This window comes from Magnolia sinica, chromosome 9 (assembly GCF_029962835.1).
Source record: "Magnolia sinica isolate HGM2019 chromosome 9, MsV1, whole genome shotgun sequence".
NCBI lineage: Eukaryota > Viridiplantae > Streptophyta > Magnoliopsida > Magnoliales > Magnoliaceae > Magnolia > Magnolia sinica.
In genome coordinates this window covers 86,742,548-86,766,754 of record NC_080581.1, presented here as the reverse complement: position 1 = coordinate 86,766,754, position 24,207 = coordinate 86,742,548, and the positions used below count along the sequence as shown (strand labels likewise).

At 43.2% G+C, this 24,207-nt stretch overlaps 2 protein-coding genes across 2 annotated transcripts in view; one reads left to right on the top strand and one right to left on the bottom strand.

Annotated features, from left to right (window-relative positions):
* Window positions 1–8,065: 8,065 nt before the first annotated feature.
* Window positions 8,066–24,207, bottom strand: part of LOC131255954 (disease resistance protein RPM1-like) — a 36,578-nt gene continuing 20,436 nt past the window's right edge. Inside the window, exons 2-3 of the mRNA XM_058256921.1 lie at window positions 11,037–12,656; window positions 8,066–8,449 (exon numbers count right to left, since the gene is read on the bottom strand). Coding sequence (XP_058112904.1) covers window positions 8,325–8,449; window positions 11,037–12,648 — 1,737 coding nt within the window. The 5' untranslated portion in view covers window positions 12,649–12,656 and the 3' untranslated portion in view covers window positions 8,066–8,324. The remainder of the gene's footprint in view (window positions 8,450–11,036; window positions 12,657–24,207) is intronic.
* On the top strand, window positions 21,104–21,768 carry LOC131255319 (uncharacterized). The gene is made up of 2 exons (XM_058256017.1): window positions 21,104–21,219; window positions 21,438–21,768. Exons 1-2 carry the CDS (start codon window positions 21,104–21,106, stop codon window positions 21,766–21,768), a joined length of 447 nt encoding a protein of 148 aa, XP_058112000.1.

Below are 24,207 nucleotides of genomic sequence, written 5' to 3'. Positions count from 1 at the left end.
CGGGAGCTCGTCTTCGGTTGCCGCTGCAGTTAAAGGAAGAGAAACGGAGAGGAAAAGGTGGGTTTCTGCTGGGAAAAGGAGGAGTTTTCTTGGGTAGGAAAACGTGGAGAAGAGAGGCTGTGCGGCTGCTTGGCTTTGAAGGAAGGAAGAAACGTGAAGCAGGGAGGGATTCGGCTGGACGTTCCAGGTTTTTCTTTGTTTCTTGTTTTCTTTTTCTTTTAATCCTTTGATTGTTTTTTCTGTGGTGCTAGCATGATCATGCTAGGCTAAACCTCTCAGCTAGGGCTAAGAGGTGAAGCCTGTAGCAAGATGGGAGATTCTACTTTGTGCCTTTAAATTTCATAAACTGAATTTGATTTAGTGATTATTATAAAGAATATTTTTCTTAGTCTTTAATGGTCTGTTGTGACTGAAATTACAATGGGTTTGCAATGGCTTTGAATATTTTCTTCCCCTTTTTATGTTTATGAAGTCAGGAAGCCCTGTTGTTCATCATTGCTCCATGGGCATGATAGGATGACAGTACCCTTCCTGATCCTCATGCATTGTTGATTGGTTGGTAATTAGTTTAATCCTGTTATTTGCTTTGTCTGCTGGGCATGGTTAGATGATGGAATCCATTCTAATTCATATACCCCTCACCTCTTGAAAACTATATCAAAGGAAGTCTAGTTAAATTCCATGATTTCTGAAGCAGGTATAATTTCTCCCTGATCTCTACAAGTGGATCCTCTGAATCCCTAGTTTCCTTCCTCTGAATTACTTAAAGTTTTAGATAATCATTCCACAATTATTCCTTAAACTCTATTTGGTTTAGATCACATCTTAGTCTAGTTCTAGTTCTACTTGGTTTCAGATAACGTACAGGTATCAGTCCCTGTGGATTCGACCTCGGTCTTACCGAGTTTATTACTACATCACAACCCTATACTTGGGGAGTGAACACCCTCTCTCTCTCACTCCCAGCGCCCTCGGCCCCCCTTCCCTCTCTCTCTCTCTCAGCGCCCTGTTCCCCTAATCCCTTTCCCTCTCCCTCTCTCTCTACAACTTGGAGCAGATCTAGTTTAGATTTCCTGCCTTTCCCACTTCACTAGTTTTTAGGGAGCTCTCTTCTTTTGCAATTTTCCTGTGCGTAAAAGAGGATTTCAAATCCCTAATCTCTCTTCTTCTGTGATTTTCCAGTGCATAAACGAGGATTTCAAATCCCTTTTATTGTCTTTTCCAAACCCTATATAGGAGTTTGACAATACTTGTTTGCAATCAAGGGCGGTTCGGGCTCTCGTTACCATCCATTTTTTCGCCGATTGGAATGACAGATCAGTATCGTCATTTGGCGAAAGGGGGGTTTTTGAAACCCTAGCATGGTAGGAAGCGTGGAAGCAGCGTATGCTCGATGGAGCAGGGGTGGAAGTTGAGACTGGGAGCAACCATAGAAGATGGTGGCCGAAGGTCTGGATCGAGGATTTGAGTGAGCCACGTCACAGGATGACGGATTTAGTGGCTGCCTGAGGCGCGTGGGTCGCTGATTTCTGAGGGTTGCCAAATTTAATGGAGGATCGAAGACGAAAGCTAACGAAGAAGAAGGCCCTGTGATTTTGCGATCTGCGACGGTGGTGGATTGACAGTCGGAGCAGAGCGCTGCTCTTTATTATTGTAGGTGCGAGTGAAGGCCCTGTTCTTGCACCAACTCAGGAAGACTTGTTGAGTTGACTTGATGCAGTCCATTTGCTACCTGTGACAACAGTAAGTCCTTTGATTGTGAAGCTTTCCTTTCCTATTATCTAAACATGCTTGTTCTTTTTATCTCGTTGCTGAAAATAAATCAATTCCTCCATTTGCACTGATCCATTCTTATGTGTGGGGAGGGTCTGCTGCCAGATTTTTCTCTATTCAGTTAGATGTTTCATTTCATTTATCAATGGTTTTACTAAGTTTATATGGAAATATCTGATGAGCAGCATAAATGAAGTCCCATAAAGAATGGAGATATGTAATTCTCAAAATTCTTGTTACTGATGGATGCAAAACTGAATATGTACTGCAACAGTGCCATTGGCACTCTCCTGAACTGAATATGTACTGCAACAGTGCCACTGGCACTCTCCTCAGAGGACACCATCAATGGGAAGAGGTATGGTGCTACTTATCTCTAGAAGGAAACATATAATATCTTCATTTCTGGATGTCCTGATTTCGTAGCATAGTTGGGACTTATTTTTTGAGATATGATCCATCCACATGATTGGCTATCAAGTCAACTGTCCTGGTGAGCTTAAACAAGTGTTGTGTATTGCTAGCTTATGTTCCTATAGAATATGAACTGAACCACGCTTGAGCTTTAGATGTTTATGCCCATCACAGGCTTGATTCTTGCTAGGGTAGCTAGGTATGGGCTGACCTAGAGGCCTGGCTTAGTTGCCTTCTCATTGACTCTTCCATCTTTCCCCCAACAGTTCTTTTACTGAACAATTTAGAAATATGATGGTCACCTTTTGGTAATTTACTATTTCTGATGCAGCAAGAATTGATCAGGACAGTCGATCTTGTCCTTTTAAGCACACTGTAGACGATGGCCTTGAGCTTTGGAAAGTTGCTTTTGAATGTGTTGACACGTTGCTGGATAGCGCTGCCTTGATCAAGTGAACTCCTCATCTTTCATTGTTCCGTACCTTAAATCCGGTTTGGGTGGTGAGTACTCAACTATGCTGCTGTAATTGTTCAAGGCGTTGAATTTTTTCTCTCTTTCAATGGTCATCATCATTGAAGCTCAGTCTCTTCCAATAGTTAATATAGAAAATTATGATGTAAAAAGCTCAGTCTCAGCCTTTGTAGTCTTCCTTTTTTCTTTTTTCTTTTTTTTTTTCCTAAAATGGACTTCATAGAAAAAGATTAGAAACTTAGGTGGTTACTAACTTCGCTGCGAGGTTTTGTCCATTAGGAATTTCAACTGTCTGTAACTCAGTGACACTGCCATTTCATATTTTCTTAGAAAGCATTGACCTTTTACATGGCATCCAAACACACCCTAAACCCACTTGTCAATTTGTAAGTGTTAAAATGGAGAAGCGAGTCACTGGAAATGGAGCAGTACGAAGTACTTGAATCATTCACTTATGCATGTTGGGAACATTGACAATTTCTGTAGGGTAGAAAAACTAGACAGCTAAATGTTTGGGTTTGGGTGTGGGTCTTTGAATCACTGAAGTACAAAATGACTTGAAACTCATTGCCTTTTGTGGTAAATGGTGATTGGTCTACAACTTGAATGGTTTTCCTTCAGAGAATATTTGAATTTTGCTTGCTTCGATTGTATGTTGGAAATATGAGGGCCGAATTTGATCTTACATGCCACATGCAGTGCTTTAAGATGCTAATGGTTCTTCTGACCGTGTAGATGGAGCTTATTTCCAAAGTGCGCAATCCATATATTGTGGAGTACAAAGATTCTTGGGTAGAGAAGGTCAGTAACTTATACCAACATAAAACCATTTTCATCAGGGATTCTCAATTACTTTGTTTGATAATTTTTGTACATTTTCATCCAATTGATTCTGTTATTTTCTTGTTTCTCTGAACCATGCTTTTTTTTTTTTTTTACTTTTACTTTTTTTTTTAAAAAAATGCTTGCCATTGTGTAAGTTTTGCAATTTCTTCTCGTTTGTTGCAGAAGTGTAAATCCTGTAATTATTGTTGTGTAAGTTAAAACTTACCCCATTGAGAGTGTTTCAATCCTCTAGTTTATTGTTTCTCATCCTGTCTTATATTCCTGAGGATACTGTTGTCACTTTGTTCTTCCTTTTTTTTTTTTTTTTTTTCTGTATACTGTTGAGGATTTCCCCTCTGGTTAATGGTAGTTGGCAAAAATTGAAAATTTCTGTTCCCACTTCTTCTTGTACTATTTTTCAATGTTTAAAGTGCTGGGTAATTCATGTGAGGAGAGATTGAAGAGGTGATTCATGGCATTTATTTGAGATATCTGGGTGATTCATTATTGCTGGAAATTTCCATTGTTACAAGGGTTATAAACTGCAAGACAGTCAATCCTTAGCGATAGTGTGACTTGGGGTGGATAGGAAGGACTTCTCGTCCATCCTATCACAGGATCGTGCAACAAGTCCACCATTGAATATTATAAAAAAAATTTCTGTTTAGGTGGACCCCTTACGGAACCACCAAGTGTATCATTTGCAAACAACAAGTCCACCAAGATGGTTGATATTGACATACGTGTGCTTACACAAAAGGCATGGAACTCTTCCTCTCCCCCCGCCCCTCTTTTTTTCCTTCTTTCTTTGCCTAGAGACGTTTTTAAAAGTGTTTCTTTTTGTACAGGAGTTTGTGCGATGTGCAGCAAACAAGTGATCGACACGAAGTTATACAAGCAAAGCAATGTATGATTGTCATGGGTACTTTATTATTCTAATTGCAAAGGTCTTCCTCATTGGGCTTGCATCTGTAAATTAGTACAATCTATGTTTTTCTTAATGGTCTTGAATGGTTGTATGAGCCGTAATTCTTTTATGGCCATTGCCCTGTGAGCATCAGTTGCAGTTTCTGCTAAGAGGTTTGGATGGGCATTGTTTTATCGGATATAAGAAGGTCATTGATACTGTGCTTGGATGCACAAGTGAATTGAATCAGGAAAGATCAGCTTAATCAAAATAGGAAATTACTAATGATGTTTCTCATTTGAGGAAGTAGCTCTCAAATGGTGGTTATGTTTCTTTCAGTTCTAACTTATGCAATTTGAAGCTCAGTCTCTGTATATGAAGTGGCTGAGGAACATAGTGATGGATAAAAGTTGGATTCGTATGTCAAGGTACCTCAATAACTTTTAGTTGTTATGGCCCATTGGTTAAGATGCATTTTTTTGACATGTCCTCCAATTTCATTGGATGGTTTATATCTGTAGGCTTTCTAGACTATAAAAACATGGTGAAGGTTGCTTGCATGTGTGGTTAATAGGTTGCAATCACTTGAGTGGTTTTGTTAACATCAGTTCAACTTTAGGTTGCTTGCATTTATGATGAGTAGGTTTTTCTTGATGTTTCATGTGTTGACTATTACAAAATGATTTAATCATGTTTTAAATTTCTTTGATTCCTCCAGGTACGTTTAAATTGGCACTTCGTTCACCTCTAACACCAACCATATTAACTATCCTTGCTGAACACAATCATTGGATGCTTACTCTGCAACATGACCCAGCAAGAAAAGCCAACTTCTTTGAAATAAGCCACTTTTGAAACACTTGGTTATGTCTGTGAGGAGATCTCTTCACAAGACCTCAAACAAGATCAGGTGAATTCTGTCCTCATCACCCTTTGATTTTTGTTGGTGAAAAGGAAATGGCCCTAGCCTTACGTCTTACTAATACTCTCAGATTCATACACGTACTGATATGCCTAGGATTTGATCTTGCTGCTTAATTTTGATCATTGCTTGTTGATCTCCCTCACCCACCCACTCACATCTTTATCTCTGTGCTTAAACACTGACTTTGTTTTGTTTCATAGATTGCAAGGTTAGTTGGTAATCGAATCAAGAACTTGGTGCTATTTGAGTCTAGAGGTTCTTTTATATTATTTTTTAATTGCATACATCTTTCTCTCTGGTAATAGAATCAAGAACTTGTTGATCTCTTCTGAGTTTGAATCCGAGAAAAACATGCATGTGTATGTTGTTTCAACAGAATCCCCATCATCTACTTTTCCCCCATCTTTCTTTCATGCTAGAAATGCCCATCAGCCCAGGATCCTTGTTTTGCAAAAAAGAGAAGAAAACAATGTCCCTTTCTTGATCAAAATCACATTTTTGCAGAAAATGGACTGAAAATTTACAGTCCCTTTTAGAGTCTTTCCTTGGTGCAATCCTTGTATACCATTGTGAATAAAGACCCTCATCTGCACCTTATCTTTAAGTGGACCTCAGTTTGTAATGATCCATAACTCTTATAGCAAACCCAGCATAGATTTCAGATAGACTCATTAATGAAATACACATTTTTTTTTCAGTATTTTTACATATAACTAATTGTAAATTAATCACAATTATTTATTTTGAAAATTTCTCATTATAAGATGTTTTCAGGTTATATAACATCCGTATCAAACTGGTTTGTGGGTATATTTGACTTCTTTGTGGATTTTATTACTAAAGAGAAGGTCTGAAGTCCAACTGGTTGGACCACAAGTAATCTGTACTTTAAATTATTGTTGGGTTGTTGCACTTGGTAAACTATCTGTTCCATCAGGGTGAGGTTCATGATGTGAGCAAGAAAATGGAGCTAGACCTTCTCAAGCAGTATAATCAGATTTTGTTACTTCTGCTTGTATCTTCCTTGAATTAGTAATTTCTGGTTAAAAGACAACCAGCTTGGCTTTTAAGACTCTGAAACTGATTTTCTGAACCCCACTCAGCAGGTTATGCATTTACTGTGGCTATGGTACCAATGGCTACGGTCGTATTGTGGGGCTACTGATATTTAGCTATGGATTTTATCCATAGCTTTTGACCATTTTTGCAACAAAAACTGACGATTTAGTGGCGTCCATCACAACTGTCAGTAAAGGTCATGGCTGCCGGTAAAGCCTTTACCGACTGAGGCTTTACTGGCTGTTAGCTAACTGCAGGCAAAGACTTTGCCGGCGGTTTTCTTCACCTTTGCCGGCGGTTTTGACCGCCGGTAAAGACCAGTTTTCTTCTAGTGATTTAATAGTGTAATCCAGCTGTGGCACTGCATCTGCCTGGATCCAAACATAGCCTTATTAATATTCAGGATAGAAAATCAAGCCTATGTTCAATGGGGAAGATAAACCCCCGGGGCCCTAAAACCAGTCCTATGCTATTTGGACCAGTCATCATAGTTTTATGTGAAACACAGTGCTGTAGTTTCTCATCAATGGACTGAACGGGTATTAAGTACTTGTCCTGCAATTCAAACATGTGGCTAGCTTTGGCATGAAGGTGAAATTGCTTTCGGAAAGATGTTGAAAGCCAAGCATTTTAGCAATTGCCTTGATAGAAAATATATTGCACTCCACTTAGGACATGTATATCATTTAGCCAATGTCCCTAAAATACTATTAGTATTTTCTCTCCACCATGAAAATTTATATATATATATATTTTTTTAATGCGCAAAATTTCATTGATTCTCAAGATTTACAGCCAATTCGGGTGGGACCCTACAAAAAGGCCAGGGACCCCACCTATTGTGTAACCACAAGCAAAACATTGAACATACCAAAAAACCTCATAAGGACTCTGCACAAAAGAACAAAAGGAAAGCCCTCTACGCGGAGGCAGGGGAGGGTGATCGATCAGGAGGGCCTAACCGTGCCCAAGCCTGTCATGTCGAGCACGAGCTCCCCTCTCACCCGCCGTGGGAGAGAGGCTCGTGATGAAAAGATACTGTCCGGGCACCCGTCACTAGCTAGCCTGGCTAGTGCATTTGCCATTGCGTTCCCCTCCCGGAAGATGTGGGAAAAAGACAGATTGAGGCTCAATTTTCTGGCACAAATTTCACCAATGGTATTCCAAAGTTTCTAAGGAATGGATGAAAGAAGGTCATCCACTACTTTCACAATAAGCTTTGAGTTGGACTCTACAATAATGTTGGCCAGGCCCAGATCTGAGCAAATGTTCAATCCATCAAGCATGGCTTGGGCTTCAGCGATCGTGTTGGAGGTGGTGTCGTAGTATCTATCAAATGCAAAAATGAGGTTGCCTGAGTGATCCCTGCAAACTCCTCCACCTCCACTCTCCCCTAGGTTACCTCTAAATGAGCCGTCAATGTTAAGCTTCGACCAACCCATTGGCAGTTTGGACCATCGAAAATTTATATTCATGTACAAAGGGCATAACCAAAAGAAACACATTTGACATACCCACAAACACCGCTTCTTGTCCCAAAACAATTTTCACATATAATCCATACAGTAAATATGTGTGAAAAGGAAAACCACATATAATTTAAAAGCAACCATGTCCAAATACACATGCATATGCAACATAGTACCTGTCTAAAGCCAACTTTTCAACTATGCTGGTTAAAATTATAAAAAATAAAAAATAAAAAAATAAAAACCATGTTTATCAATACCCGTAGCCATGCTGAATAACAACCATATTAAGCAATGCCCATAGCCATATATCAAACCCATTTCTGGCTACGTTTATGTATGGACAAACACACTTATCATAGAAACACTCTTGTCGAAGAAATTCCATGCTAAAAATACACCCAGTAGGCATCAATAGCCTCTGAAGCCTCTCACCCAAGACAATGGCTACCCTTTAGCTCCACATCCTTGGCGAGGTCACTACACACCCTTCAGCTCTACATCCTTGATAAAGTCATGACATTTGGTCACGCATTTTACTCTTTCCATGTTCAACACTTTGCTAATCTCCTCAAAACTCAGACTAGAGCCACACTGCAATAGATCTATAGCATGAACACATAAACAATAGATTTTTAGTAGATACAACAATAGATCCATAACACATAAAACAATAGATCGATAATTGATACATGACAGATGCACTAGCGGATTTATATGAGAACCTACACATCCACCTTTGATTTTAATTTGGCCCGTCCATCTAGATGGTGAGAGCACATAATGCACAGTTTGTACGTTTCCTGTTTGGTATGTAATTGCTTGTGTGCGGTGCCAGGCCCAAGCATCCCTGGGCCTGGTTCATGAGTGTAAGACCCAAGTGCAAGCCCAACCTGCCCACCTTATGAGCTTGATAGTAGGGCCAAAGGGGCCAGGCCGGCCAACGGGCCGTCCTTGACTATTTTGTCTACGGTTGCACTGAAATATTGTGCCTAAAAGCCCACGTCTTTGAAATATTCTTCCAAACAGAAAAGTTAAATTTTCTACATTTGTGATTTTTCGTACATAGTCCATCCATGATGAGGTCCACAACATGGACGGGCCCAATTGATGCATCACCCATCCAAGGTTGCAGTACAGAAATGGCTCTGCTAACTTGCGGTTCCACCAGCTCTGAGGTAACCTCTTCCATCCAACTAGTTCTTAAGATGACTGGCGGGGTGTGGTTTTTAAGGTAAAGCACCATCAACTGCAGACAAGGGTCCAAATCTAATATATGTGTCTCACGTCCGTCCGTCCGACGGTGTGGTGGCAAGGGATAGGGATTTAGGCCTCATTCAAATGATTCCTGCAAATGATCCAAGCTATTTATTTATACAAGATACATATTCAAAGGTTGCTGCCTCGATTCAAACGGGGCCCACTAAGGATGGATCAGGCACTACATCTCGAAATTGGATTGCGTACTGAGCAACTCAACAGACTTTTATCCCACTGAGTAAATTCTGTTGGGCCACCATGAGTGTATGTACTTCATCCACACCGTCTACTCGTTTTTCAGCTCATTATGGGGCATTGAGCCCAAAATTGAAGCATATCCAAAGCTCAAGTGACCATGTGTAAAAATGATTTCTACCGTTAAAACATTCATGAGGCCCACAGTGATGTTTATCTGTCATCCAACCTGTTCATAAGATCACACGGACATAGATGAAGGGAAAATACAAATATCAGTTTCATCTAAAACTAATGTCGCCCATGGGTAGACGTTCAAATCATATTATTTCCAGTGGTGTGGTTCACTTAAGCTTTGGATATATTTAATTTTTGGTCTCAAGCTTTATAATTATCTGTTTAAATGTCTGTACGGAATGGATAAAATATATAAATTACAATGGACCACACAGAGCTTAATCCGTACACGTAGCCTACCATGTTACTTATGACACGATATATTTTAGAAATAACTTTGTAAATTTGCACATTCATTGAAAACAGATACTTTGCACTGCTAGACTTACCTCATCAATGAATGAAGGATGGATGACTAGTTGAGTCGCTCCCTGACCCATCCCTCCGCTTCTGTCCACTGTCCACGCTGGATGATGCGGATGTGCCCCACCTTTCTACGGTCCTCCTCGCTTCCATCTATTAGTTTCAACTTATCTGTCAATTCCATTGGCATGCCCCATAAGCGGAGTTCTTGGAGTCCGGTGAGATGTTCAATTCCTTCAGGAAGAGTCTTCAACCCTCCACAGTTCATCAGAATTATCTCTTGGATGCTTGCCAATGTTCCATTTTCTATTACTATACGATTTAGTTGTTTCATATTCCGTAAATAAAGGTTCCTGAGTTTAGGAAACCGTCCATTGCGGAAACACAACTGTTGCCCTTCATAGGCCTTGTAAAGGTAAAGGTACATCAGATTGGGCAATGCTTGGATTGATGAAAGAGGATCTTCTTCTCCCAACTTTGACCAAGGCAACGACAAATTGGTGAGGTTCAAAAGGGAGTTAAGCCATCGAGGCACCTTCTCCAAACGCCCCTTCAGGTAAAGCTTTTGTAGAAGCGGTGGAGTGTTAGGAGAGAGTGCTTCCAATTGAAGTGTTTCTTCCTCTGTAGTTGCATTCACACTCAAATTCAGAAGGTGTTTCATCTTTCCGATTGAATTGCACAACTCAGCTCCATCGATTTCTCTGACCTTAGAAATGCCAAGACTTCTAAGTTGGGTTAAGTTCCCAACTTGTCTAACAATCTCCCCTTCTTTGTCTTCAATATCCTCTAGACTTTGTAAAGTTGTTAAATTACATATTCTTATAGGAACTTGGATGCTACCGAAGAAATCAAAACTATTTCGTGGCTTACCAGTAATTCGATAAGTAAACAGGTGTCGTAGTTTCCGTAGCTTCACAATCCCACTGGGTAGCCTCTCTAGATCCGTATTCCTGACGTCCAGTGTTTGAAGGTTCTGTAGCTTCCATAAAGATTCGGGAATCTCCCTAACTTTAGTTTTTCTTACGTTTAGATACCGTAAATTGAACATGTTAGTTACTTCATCTGGTATGCTTTCGATAGGAACTCCTTCTAGATTTAGGACCCTCAGCAATCTAAAGCTTGATGCCATCGTATTTAAAGAAGATGAAATCGACATGTTTCCATCAAACACCATGAGGGAACGAAGATGTGTCATACCTGCGCTCGAATGATTAATTTCGCCACTACTGTAGATTGACATGCGCCGGAATTTGCCATTTTGCCTTGCTTGCAGGTCATCGTATGTCATGTAGAACTTTTCTTCGTGACTTAGTAATAATGCCACTTCACGCACAATATCATGCATTCGACAAGATTTCGACCTTCCAAACTCGTTCGTCTCAACAACCTGAAGTATGTTTCGACGGACAAGTTCCTTCAGATAGTCTTCTGCCACCTCCTCCATTGTAATTTTACCTGTCTCCTCCACAAAACCCTCTGCCACCCATAACCTAATCAGCCACATGTGTTCAATTAAATAATCCTCCGGAAACATGCAACAGTACAAGAAACAGTGCTTAAGGCGGTACGGTAGATCATAGAAGCTAAGCAACAGGATGCGCTTTACTGGTTCCAGCATTTGATTATTTCTCAACTGCCAGCTCAGGTTTTTGTAGATTGGATTCCATTCCAATGCATTCTTGTCTCTCAATGATAGGAGGCCGCCCATGGCAACAATTGCGAGTGGCAAGCCTTCACATTTTTCTACTATAGATTGAGCCAATGGCTCAAGCTCTAAAGGACAGGGTTCACTCCGTAATGCCTTCTTACAGAAAAGCACCCAGGCCTCTTCATGATCTAGAAGCCGAACCTTGCAGACACGGCTTCCCTCTCCTGCTGCAGTAGCCACATCAGAGTCTCTCGTCGTAACTACTAACCTACTTCCACATCCACAATTTGAAAATATGACATTTAATTTATTCCAATCATTCATAGTCCAGACATCATCCAAGATAATGAGGTACTTTTTTGATTCGAGAAGCCCTCTAACCATCCGCCTCAACTCGCCAGCATCTTTGGTGGCTAAGTCATTTGGAACAACATCTTTCTTAGCCTCAAGTAATTGTTTTATGATGCTTCGTAGTAGCTCATCAATTCTAAGAGACTGTGAGACGGAAACACATGCGTAGCAGTCGAAGAGCTTCTTTACTTGTTGATTCTTATAGGCTTCAGCAACAAGAGTGGTCTTTCCCACCCCACCCATTCCTGTCACTGAAATTACCGTGGCCCGTTGTTCTTCTTCCACTAACCATCCCACTATCAAATCTATTTCTTTCTTCATCCCCACAATGTCATTGTCCGCTTTGAAAACAGAAGTTTCTACATCACGTCGCCACAGTTCGCTAACATCAGAGGATCTGGTGACTTCTTCTATTTGGCTGGGTCTTCGCTGAAAAATATTCTGAACATTAACCTTGGTTTCTTGAAGTCGCCTAGCGAGCTGATGCCTGTTGCAGATATTCTTGGGGATATGGATAGTGTCAATGAGAAAACCGTTGAATCCACCTCGTCGTGGCCTGTACATGCGATGCAAGAACTCGTCGATGATATCCTCCACATCATGCGCAGCGTCTCTTACTTCTCCCACCCATGTTTTCATTTCTTCATTGCTATCCTTTCTTCTATCAGCATCCCTCAACAAGGCTCGCATTCTATTAAGTTCCGTCTCGATTTCTTTAACTTCCTTGCGTACTCCTTTTAGTAGAGATGCTTCTTCTTTTAGAAGGGCACTTAAGTTTTCTAACAAGAATTTAACAACACTCTCTGCCATCGCAATTTCTGTAAAATAGAAAACGAAGATAATCAATGTCAGAAAGAAATATTAGGTTATTCTTTCGGCTATATATAACTGTGTGTTTGCATATATGTATGCATGTACGGGTATCTCTCCATTTGTAGAGATACGTGGAAGAAAACCGAGACAAACATGGTTGCCCCACCGTCATATGTATGTGAAATCTACTAGGACCATTATATACATTGGATCATGTTGGTTCAGGGCGAAACAAACCAGGGGAATCCGTAATTTAGGTGGGCTACACCAAGGGAACCAGTTGGGAGCGAATGACCACTCTTGATAACACCTGGGTCCACCTGAATTGCATAATAGCCTGGGATTTGGGCCCTGGCCATAAAATTGGGTAATACACATAATAGAAAGATTGGATTTCAAATACACAACATGGTGGACCCTATAAAAATCAAGCGTGGGTATCCCTCTCCAAACAGTTTCCACTGGTGTAGCTCACCTGAGTCACGGATCTGCCTGAATGTTTGGCATATACTAACATGGGGTGATGAACTTGATGGTCCGAATGGATTTCACATACACATGACTGTGGAGCCTGCCCTAGCCGGAGCTGCCAGGGATGCTCTCTCTCTACATACACAAACGTTTTTCATCAAAATGAGGTGCAAAGGTTGTTGTTGGGCCCATCTGTTCTGCTGATGACATCCACTTCGAATATCATGTATGTGTTATCTCATTTGAACTCTAAAAGTCTGGCCAATCCTTGTGGGCCAACAACGTGCCTGTAGGAAGAGTTGAAGTGGACGCCCCATCTAGTCTCAAAATAGCCTGATTTCTTAGAAATCGGATTGGGTACTGAGTTACTCCGTACCTCTTATCCTACTGAGTAAACTCAGTTGGGCCATCTTTTTTTTTTTTTTTTTTTTTTTTGTTTAATGAAAAAGAGAATGCATTAACTGGGAAGAGGCAAAATTACAGCCTAAAAACTTCGGGCAGGAGACAGAGAAAAAGGATCGGTCCCACCTATCCTTTGCTATACAAAACAAAAAACCCAACAAAATAAGCAAACAGAGAGCCAAAAAACCAACAAAGATCAACAGGGACCCGAAACCAGAAGGGAGGGAAAGCCTAGCGCTGAGGCCTAGGAGCTTGAGCTCTGATCGAGCCAAGGCCCGCCTTGTCAAGAAGAGAAAGGCCTCTAGTAATACGGGGCAAGGAAGACATGGAATCAAAGATGCTGTTGGATTGCGTGTTGCTGCCGAGCTTTGCCAAACTATCAACCGGACCATTTGCTTCCCGGAGAATGTGGGATAGATGAAAAGAACCTCTGGCGAAGAGGGAAAAAATTCTGGATAGCCAATATGTCCACTTCCAGGAGGGGGTGCTTTGCATTTGGAGACAGCGCACAACCCAGGCAGAGTCTGACTCAACGATGATATTAAGAAGGCCCCTGCTTAAATAAAGGAGGATGCCATCGTGGACAGCCCTCACTTCAGCCAAAAGGCAAACCATAAATATAAGCTTGATCCAAAACTTCTGTGGTCCCCAAGAATTTTTCAACGGTAGACTTTCAATTCAACACTTTCCTATGGTGTGGTCCATTTGAACATTATATATGCTTCATTTTTTGGCTTAGGCCTTGAAATTATCTAGTAAAATGGATAGACGGAACGGATCAGATACATAAATCACGGTGGACCTCACCTAGTTTACTCAGTACGCTAAGTGTAGTGAGTTACTACTAAAGGTGGGCAAGATGGACCCGATCCGGCAGATCCGACTTGATCCGCCCCGATTCGAACAGAACCGATGGCTTGGATCAGTCAAGTTCGGGTAGGACCGGGAAGATCCGAATGATAATCAAATCGGATTCGGGTAAACAACAAATCCGACCAAACCAAACTGAAATCCGATCCATTTGGATCCGATTCGATTCGATCGGGGCCGGACCGGGTGTAAATTACAAGTTTCCCCTCCTCTATATATACATAGTATAAGCCTAGGACACGGATTGCATACTACCCCCACCGGTCCTTAGCTCCGAACGGGCAGTTTTGTGGGTGGGCCCACCGTGATGTATCTGTACATCCAAACCGTCAATCCCTTTTCTCAGATTGAGCACAAAAATGAGGCATATCCAACGCTCAAGTGGACCACACCAAATAATAATCTTAATCTTGGTTGCATTAAAATGCACAAAGCATTAAATGTCAGTTGCATTAAATGCAAGAGTCATCTGTGGTGTGGTCCATTTGATCTTCGGATCTGCCTCATTTTTTATTTTGATGCCTTAAAATAATACGAGAAAAAGGATAGACGGTTTGGATGTACAGATTCATCATGGTGGGCCCGCCCACAGGATTGCCCGTTTGGAGCTAGGGACGGGTGGGGATAGTACGCAATCTACGTCCCTAAGCCTATAGTTGTAGGCACGTGTCGTGCGAAGACGAACACTAACGCTCCTCGAGCTCCGAGTTGTGCGAACGGTTCGAAGGAGATCAAAGTTATATGGGCGCCACAATGATGTATTTATTATATCTACACCGTTCATATAGTTTTAGAGATCATTATAGAGTATTATCTAAAAAATAAATCATATCCAAAGATCATCTAGACCACACCACAAATAGTAGCTGAGAATAATTTGTCAAGTGTGGTCCACTTGGTAGTCAGATCTATCTTATTTTTCGTCTCAAGCCTTAAAACGAGCTCGCCAAATGGATGGACAGTTTGGATATAACAAATATCCCACTAAACCTACAGAACTTGCTAACGTGAAAGCTTGCACAACATGTTACAACTGCTGTGATGTTCACAGCTGTAACGCCTCGAGCTCCGAGTTATACGAATGGCTCAAATGATATCAACATTACATGGGCCCCACAATGATGTATTTTTTATATCCATACCATTTATCCATTTTTCGAGATCATTTTAGATCATTTGGAAAAAAAAAATGAATCATATCTTAAGCTCAAATGGACCACACCGAAAATAATAACGAGGTTAATAATTTTCACCGTAAAAAACAGTTGATCTGAATTGCACCCAACCCGATCCGACTCGGTTTCCCTGGCCAAGTTGGACTCGGTTCGGGTCAGGCCAACCATGTGTCGGATCGAATCAAGTCATATGTCCCAGACTCGGTCTTGGATCGGATCGAGTTCGGGTCAGTCCAGCTAGATTTCGGATCGGATCGGGTTAGACCTAATCCGATCCAACTCGGTCTGATGCACACCTCTAGTTACTACGCAATCAGCTTCCGATTTTTTAAGTCTACCATCACCTGGGGTAAGTATTTCATATTGATAGATTGGATGGCATATAGGCAACATGGTTAGTCTTGTATGAGAATCCAGGACGCAGATTAGCTACTGATGCCTTTAGTAGCTATCATGCTGCTCAAGTGATGTCACCAAGTTATGTGGGCCCAACATGATCTATGTGTTGTATCCACACCGTCCATCAATTTTGGCAAGATTATTTTAAAGCATGAGCTTAAAAATGAAGCAGATGTAGTCCTTGTTACAAAAACTAAGCGGACAGTGATGCCCACCATTGAAACCTTCTCAAGGCCTACCATAATGTTTATTTTAGATCCAGTCAGTTCATAAATTTACAGGGATATGGATTAAGGTAAAACAACAATATCAGCTTGATCAAAAACTATCCAGTCAGTTCATAAATTTACATGGATATGGATTAAGGTAAAACAACAATATCAGCTTGATCAAAAACTTCTGTAGGCTCCAGGAAACTTTTAATGGTAGGCGTTCAATCCTGACTGTTTTCTGCGATGGGTCTACTTGAGCTTTAGATCTGCCTCATTCTTTAGCTCATGCCTTAAAAGGATCTTTCCAAATGGATGAACGGTTTGGATACAACACATATATTATGGTGGTTCCTACAGAACTTGGTGACGTCACTTCCGCAAGGAGATTCCAGTGATGCCCGTCAGTAGGGAATCCACGTCCGAGAATCTAGGTCGCCCTCTGTGAGAATCCAGGGTGTGGACGACATGCATGATGATTAGGGTGCATGTCAACGAACTTGGATCGTGTAGTGAGTTACTCTGTACGCTATTATCGTACTGAGTAAACTCAGTTGGGCCCACCGTGAATGTATGTGGTTTATCCACGCCGTCCATCCGTTTTTTCAGATCATTTAAGCGGTTGACCCAAGAATATATTTATATCCAAAGCTCAAGTGTATCATACCACAGGAAACAGTGGGAATACTAATTTTCACCGTTGAAGCATTTCTGGGCCCCATAATGATGTTTTCTTGCCATCCAACCTGTTCAAAAGATATTATAGACATGGATGAAGGGAAAACACAAATATAAGCTTGATACAAAACTTTGGTGGCCCACAAGATTTTTTCAACAGTAGACGCTCAATTCACACTGTTTCCTGTGGTGTGGTCAATTTAATCTTTAGATATGCTTCATTTTTTGACCAAGGAAATAAAATTATCATATAAAATAGATGGACGGAGGGGATAAAATACATAAATCATGGTGAACCTCACAAAGCGAGAGCTGGAAAGAAGGTGAACGATAGAGAGAGAAAGCGATTAGGTCTCCATGAGGGGCCGCGAGTAGAAGGAGAAGGGCTGACAATGAGATCCGGAAATCCCTTTTCGTTGGCAATCTACCGTTCAAATGTTCTACTGAAGATCTTTTCAAGATTTTCCAGAGGTATGGGTGAATCTCTGAAGTTTTTCTCCCCATTTCCCTGGCACTAGCAAATTCAGAGGTAATGCGTTCATCTGCTTCATGTACGAAGACGATGCACGAGCCGCCAAAGGAGTTTTAGACGGCCAAAAGATAGACAGAAGGAGAGTTGTGGTTCAAGACACCAAGCCCAAACCACAAATCCGTTCACCGCCTACTCTTCTCCATCTCAAGAAATCGATTGCACATGATACAGAGGCGCATCTGGGAAGGGTTCCCTCCCGAGATCCCAAAGTTCCACACCGTCGTTGGGAAAAAGCCCCGATTCCAGAAGCTCCTCATCAATCCGAACCAGGATGTATTACGGCTGACCAGGGAACGGTCAGGCAGAAACTCTGGGAGCTAGAGCTGGGGTTGGTGGGAGATTCAAGTAACAATCAGATCTCTATTCATCAACTGGTTGATGGGCTAAGGGATTCCAGATTCCAGGCATTGGCCATTGATGTAGTCAGAATCTCGGACTTCCGATTCCTCATATCCTTCAAATCCAAATCAGAGCTCACTGATTTTGTGGGCGATTCCCCCTTCTGGAGGAGTCTTGGCCTAGCTGATGTGTTCCCGTGGTCTCCGGAGATCTACCATAACAAAGAAGCGGCCTGGATCCGTTTGTTCGGTATTCCAGCTCACGCCTGGTCTGAAACCGTGATAAGGAATCTGTGTAAAGCCTATGGTGAAATGGTCCACATTGACACTATTTCGAAGTTCGGCATTTTCCAGAAATTCGCAAGGGTGAAGGTGAAGCTGCTGGCGGGTTCTTCCTTCCTGGCGCCTCAAACTCTAATGGTGGGAGGAGTTCCTTTCAGGATTCTAGCTCAGCAAGTGGATTCCTCCGTAGATGGAATTTCCAATCCAGGAAATCTCTCTTGTCAGACCTAATCTGGGAGTACTAGGGACTGGGTGGAAGATACTTTTGCAGGGGAAATCGATGCTAAGGAGGTCTGTAGCTCAGGTGCTTGTGAAAAGGCCAACCCCAGCGGATCAGCGGTAGCCCTTCTCTCCTCAGTCCAGGCAACAAGGGGCCCGCCTTTACTCCTCCCCAGGGGCGATCCCACACAACGACTCCCCTTTTCACCTCATCTCTCCCCTGGAGACCTGGTCCAGGAGGCATCTTTGGTCATTCGGAAGCCTTCCCAAATAGCAGATTGTCAGGATATGTTACATCGGGAGCTCGCCTCTTTGGAGAATCCTCAGTTTTCAGAAGGCCCGAGAGAGGGACGCCACACTCCTCATTCTCCTATTCAAGTGCGCACCCTTCCCGTTGAGCAATCTCATGCTGCTCCTGGCCCTGTATCAAATGCTATAGTCCCCTACTCTGTTGAGAAGCAGAGGACTGCCCCTGGAATTTCTAGATCAGCTGGTCATTCCCCTCTGTCCACTTCATCGAGTGGGGGAACCGTGGAGGAAGGGGATGAGGGATTTTCCCCTCGTCCCACCCCCTCATTTCCCACAGTTGGAGGTAGATCGTCTCCAACCTACGAAGGGCTCACTGATGGTTGTATAACAGTATATAGGCAACTAGACCTATTAGTCGACTTATCTCCCTATCATCTCCATCGAAGAGAATCAGGGATTCCCAATCCCGGAAGGCAGGAAGGTTATCCAACATCGACTTTTGGGGTTTGTCCCTCTCAGGGTTTGGTCCCTCCAGGAGCATATATCTCCCCTGTGCTCCGTCGGGTTCCCCTTGATCGGTGCAATGTTAAGACTGACCCCTCTGTAACTATACCGGGTGTGGTCTCTCCTCCTTCTCGTTCTAAGGGAGGAATCCATCATCAGGACAACAACGTTGACCTCTGTTTCGAGTTAGAGGAGTGGAAAAGCAAGCTAAGGAAGTTACGAAAGAGGGCCATCTTCTCAGGGAATTTATCTGATGAATAACCTTCTCACATGGAACGCTCGGGGTGTGGCCAATGCGGCCACGATTCGGACTGCCCTCAGGATTATTTATAGGCATGATCCATTAATTGTTGCTATTCTGGAGCCCATGGCTTCAGACAGGAAGCGGGTGGGGATCGGCCTAAAACTCGGTTTCCATTCGTCCATCTCCAATGCAGAATTTAGGGGTAAATTTTGGTTATTTCACCAAGGATCCTTTCTGTTTCAGTGATAGGGATGACTAACCAAATTATAATAATTCATGTTTCTTTGCCAAACTCCTCCACTCCCTGCCGTCTTTCCTTTGTGTATGCAAAATGTTCCAGGTACAGCAGAAGATTTCTTTAGGAATCTTTGGAGTCCCTCACTTCTTCTTCTAGTGGGCCGTGGGTAGTCAACGGGGATTTTAATGTTGTTCTTTAGTCTAACGAGAAGCTTGGGAACAGAAGTCCAGATCAGGTCAACTCGGTGGAATTCAAAGAGGTTGTCGATAAGGCGGGCCTGCTGGACGCAGGTTTTCACGAGAACAGGTTTACTTGGTGTAATAACCACGCTGTGGGGACAAGGGTTTGGGCCAGGCTAGACAAGGTCCTTTGTAATGCAGAATGGGCCAACATCGTCAGCAGTTTCCAAGTCAACCATCTCCCAAGGCTGAACTTCGACCATGCACCTATTCTTCTGTCCTTTCCTCTTCCAGCTACCCCCGTGCCCAGGCCCTTCCATTTTCAACGTATGTGGCTACTGGATGGTTCTTTGCTCAACTTGTGGAAGAGGTCTGGAGCCCCCGCCAGTCAGATCAGCCCTACTTAAACTTGATTTTGAAGTCGAAGAAGCTGAAGATGCGGTTGAAAGCTTGGAACAGAGATGTTTTCGGCAACATTTTCCAGGAGCTCAAAAAAGCAGAACAAGAACTGGCCCAAGCTGAATCCCAAGCTCATTTTGGCCAGATGGAGCTTTTGAAAATCAGGCTGAAGCTAGCCAATCTGGAGTTAGCTGAGGAAATGTTTTGGAAGCAAAAAGCCCGTAACCATTGGCTTTCGGAGGGCGATCGGAACACAAAGTATTTTCATCTTGCTGCGTCCGAGAGAGTTAGAAGGACCTCCATCCAAGAGATTCAGCTCGCTTCCAGTAATACCATGACCAATCAAGAAACAATAAAGGCCGAAGGTGTCCAATACATGCAGGGCCTTCTTTCCTCGATCCCCTCTTCTCCTTCCTTGACGGCTGCCACTACCTTACTGGACTGCATCCCCTTCCTGGTTTTTGAAGATGACAACACTTATCTCATGGGACCCCCATCCTTTGAGGAAGTGAGGAAATCGGTGTTCGCTCTCCTAAGCGATGGGGCCCCTGGGCCTGATGGATTCTCTGCTGCGTTCTACAAAGGTTGCTGGGAAACCGTCGGGATGGATATCTTCTCAGTTGTTAAAGAGTTTTTTCTAGGGTCTCGTCTCCCCAAAGCCTTCACCACAACCCTTATTTGCTTCATCCCGAAATCTCCAGGGCCGAAAACCTTTGCAGATTTCAGACCATTCAGCCTCTGCAATGTCATCTACAAGATCTTCGCCAAAATCATTTTGTCTAGGCTGAGCACTATTCTTCCCAAGCTGATCTCGCTTGAACAAGTAACCTTTGTGCAAGGGCGCTTCATAGCTGAAAACATTGCTATTTGCCAAGAGATTTTTAGGGACATTGGTAGGAAGGCTAGGGGAGGGAATATTGTTTTGAAGCTTGACATGGAGAGGGCTTACAACCGGGTAGATTAGAGTTTCCTGAAGCAGGTCCTCATTAAGTTTGGCTTCAGCCCCGCCTAGGTGAAGCTGGTTGAATCTTGCTGGGATAGCAATTGGTTCTCTATCCTTATCAATGGGGAAAGCTGTGGTTTCTTCCAAGCTTCTCGTGGGCTTTGACAAGGTGACCCAATCTCTCCCAGTTTATTCATTCTTGCAACAGATGTTCTTAGCCGTGGCTTTGCCAGGCTGGTGGAAAGAGGCCATTGTCTTCCTTATAAGCTAAAGCAGGGCTGCACACAGGTTACGCACCTACTCTATGCAGATGACACTCTTCTATTCCTTAATGGCTCCCGTAGATCCCTAGGAGCTGTTTGCTCTTTTCTCTCTCGTTTTCAAGAGGTGTCAGGGCAGAAAATTAATCTGAGGGAAAGCGCTTTCTATTGTTCCCCAAAGTTGTCTATCTCAAGGGTCCGCTGCATTGAGAGATCCCTTGGCCTAGCAAAGTCCCCCTCAACCCTCATCTACCTGGGTGTGCCTATCGCTCAAGGGAGGATCAGATGCAACCTCTTCGAGCCGCTCTTAGATAAGGTGACCTCCAGAATTCAGGGGTGGAACGCCAAAATCCTCTCGCAAGGTAGCAAATTAATGCTGATCTCTTTCGTCCTGAGTAGTATCCTTACTCACTCCTTGGCGGCAACAATTATTCTGAAGAAATTGCTTTCCAGTTTGGCTTCTAGTTTTGCTAATTTCTTTTGGGGATGGAGGGATGGTAGGAAGAAGCTTCACTGGAGGAGATAGGACGCCCTCTCTCTCCCCAAGGAGGAGGGTGGCCTAGGGATCAGAAGCTGAAGGAGGTTATGACTGCGTTCCAATTGAAGATGGCCTGGGCCATTAGGTTTGGCAATGGTGGAAATGTCTAGGCAAATTTTATGATTTCGAAATACAAGCACCACAGGTCCTCTGTGGCCCCTATCCTAGTTCCTGTTGGTGCCTTGCCCATCTGGAAACATATGGTGCGGGTCTTCCCGGTGCTGGATAATATCACTCAGTGGGTAGTGGGCCGCGGCAATATCAACATGTGAAGTTTTAATTGGACAGGATTAGGGTGCTTAGAATCGTTTCCTCCTATCTACATTCCTCCGGTGCATACTACATTGAAAGTTTCAGACTTCATTGGCCCTGACGGGCTGCTGTCGTCTATCCCAATGGCCCTGCTAGTTGGGGTTTTGGATCACATTAGACGAGGGGGCTTCCGCACCTCCGACTTGGGCGATGTCCCAATTTGGCCACTCGACGCTGCTGGTATTTTCACGGTCAAATCAGCCTGGGAGGTTAACAGACATCATGGCTTGAAGAAAGACTGGGCGAGAAGGGTCTGGCACCCCAAAATTCCCTCCAGGGTCTCCATTTTTGTGTGGAAAGTCCTGCAAGGGGCTCTTCCTGAGGATGAAAGTATTTAGAAGAAAGGGATTCCCCTCGCTTCAAAGTGTGCCTGTTGTGTTGGTGATCTTTGTTCCCCCCCTCTTCGGAATCGCTGGCCCATCTCTTCCTGCTCGGCAACTTGGTGTTAATAGTTTGGTCCTGGCTCTCTGGATTCTTTCGGATTTCCATTCCGCAACACCTCTCCATCTTGGGCAGGCTCCACTGTGGTGGTTCGGGGCCCTCCCTATCAGGAAAATCCCGATTCATCTCCGCTTTCCCTGCTCTGGCCCTTTGGGAAATCTGGAAAACCACGAACAATGCTCGTTTTGAAGGCATCCCCATATCCGTGGCTCGAGTGAAGGAAAAGACTTTATGGTGGTTGGCATCGTTATTCCCTCAAGCCTCCAACTCTTGGGTTCTCCCTTCTAGTATCCCAACTGCCTCCCGCCCCCTCAGCCCCTCCCATTACTCCACCCCTCCTTTGCCTGCAGTTGTCGTTAAATGGCTCCGTCCCCCCGGGGGTTGGTCCAAGCTTAACGTCGATGGCTCCACCTTATCTAATCCCGGGTTAGCTGGCGGAGGGGGCATTTGCAGAGACTCCCAAGCCAATGTGCAGTTTGCCTTTTGTAGGGGTTATGGGACTGGTTCTAACAACTTGGCAGAACTGCGAGCTATATATGACTCCCTCAATCTGTGTATTGCATCAGGGATTGTTAGGGTCATTATCGAGTTTGATTCTAAATGGGTTGTCGACTGCATGACTGGAACATCTGTAGTCTCTTGGAAGTGGACCTATTGGTTGGCTAGAATTAGAAGGCTTTGCAGCAGGGGCACCTTCAGTTTCTCCCTCATCATAAGAGAAGCAAATGGGCCAACAGATGGTCTCACTAAAGAGGGTAGCTCGTCCCAATCTTTTATGTGTTTTCGGGATGTTCCCCGCCTCCCTCGGAAGATCAAAGGCCGATTTTTGTTGGACAAAGCAGGCCTTGGCTCAATTAGAAAGAAAAAACATTCTTCCTTTATATAGGATATGATAGGCAGGTAGCTAAACTGTGGCTATTGGCCTAAATTACCTTAGGCTATAATCTTTCTCCATATATGAAGTTGGTGGGCCCTTGGCCCAACCATTTCCTTTTTAAAAAAAAAAAAAACCTCACAAAGTGTACTCAGTACGCAAATGGCTTCCCATGTCAACACATCACGGTGGGCCCACAGCTAACCGATTGCACCACAATTAGTTGCAAGGGTCATCATGATGGGCTTGGGACATCCACTCTAACCTACATCGGACAACCATGCATGTTTGATAATGGACACAAAAATCAAGTCAATCCATGACTTAGGTGGGCCGCAGAATAAGGAACACTTGAGAGGGCACGTACGCCCTCCCCACCCAACTTTTCCTGTTCATGTGCCTCAACTAAGTAATGATTGGAATGATTTTTAGGCACAGGGCCAAACAAGGACCACGTGTTTGATGGTTGGAATGGATGTCATGAATGCATTACGATGGGTCCACATGTAACTTATTTGGAATATGATTATAGTGAAAAAGTTATATGTATATATATATATATATATGGGAAATGGTTCTACGCAGTCGAGCTTATGGAAACTTCCCATGAGGTCGAGCTGTGTGGCCCCACCGTGATGCATGTCGAACATCTACCCCATCAATCAGAGGCATCATTCCACGTGGGCCTCGGGCTTAAAAATCAAGTCAATCGATGACTTTTGTGGGCCACACCATGTACAAAAATTGAGAGGGGTTATCCTCCCATTAAAATATTCATAATAATTTGTTGGGCCCGCCGA

Bases quoted from the DNA above. Each gene is read 5' to 3' on its own strand.
- LOC131255319 (XM_058256017.1), top strand. From the start codon at position 21,104: ATGGGGAAAGCTGTGGTTTCTTCCAAGCTTCTCGTGGGCTTTGACAAG. The intron at 21,220-21,437 runs GTGGAAAGAGGC...GTCTATCTCAAG, and splicing joins GCCGTGGCTTTGCCAGGCTG to GGTCCGCTGCATTGAGAGAT.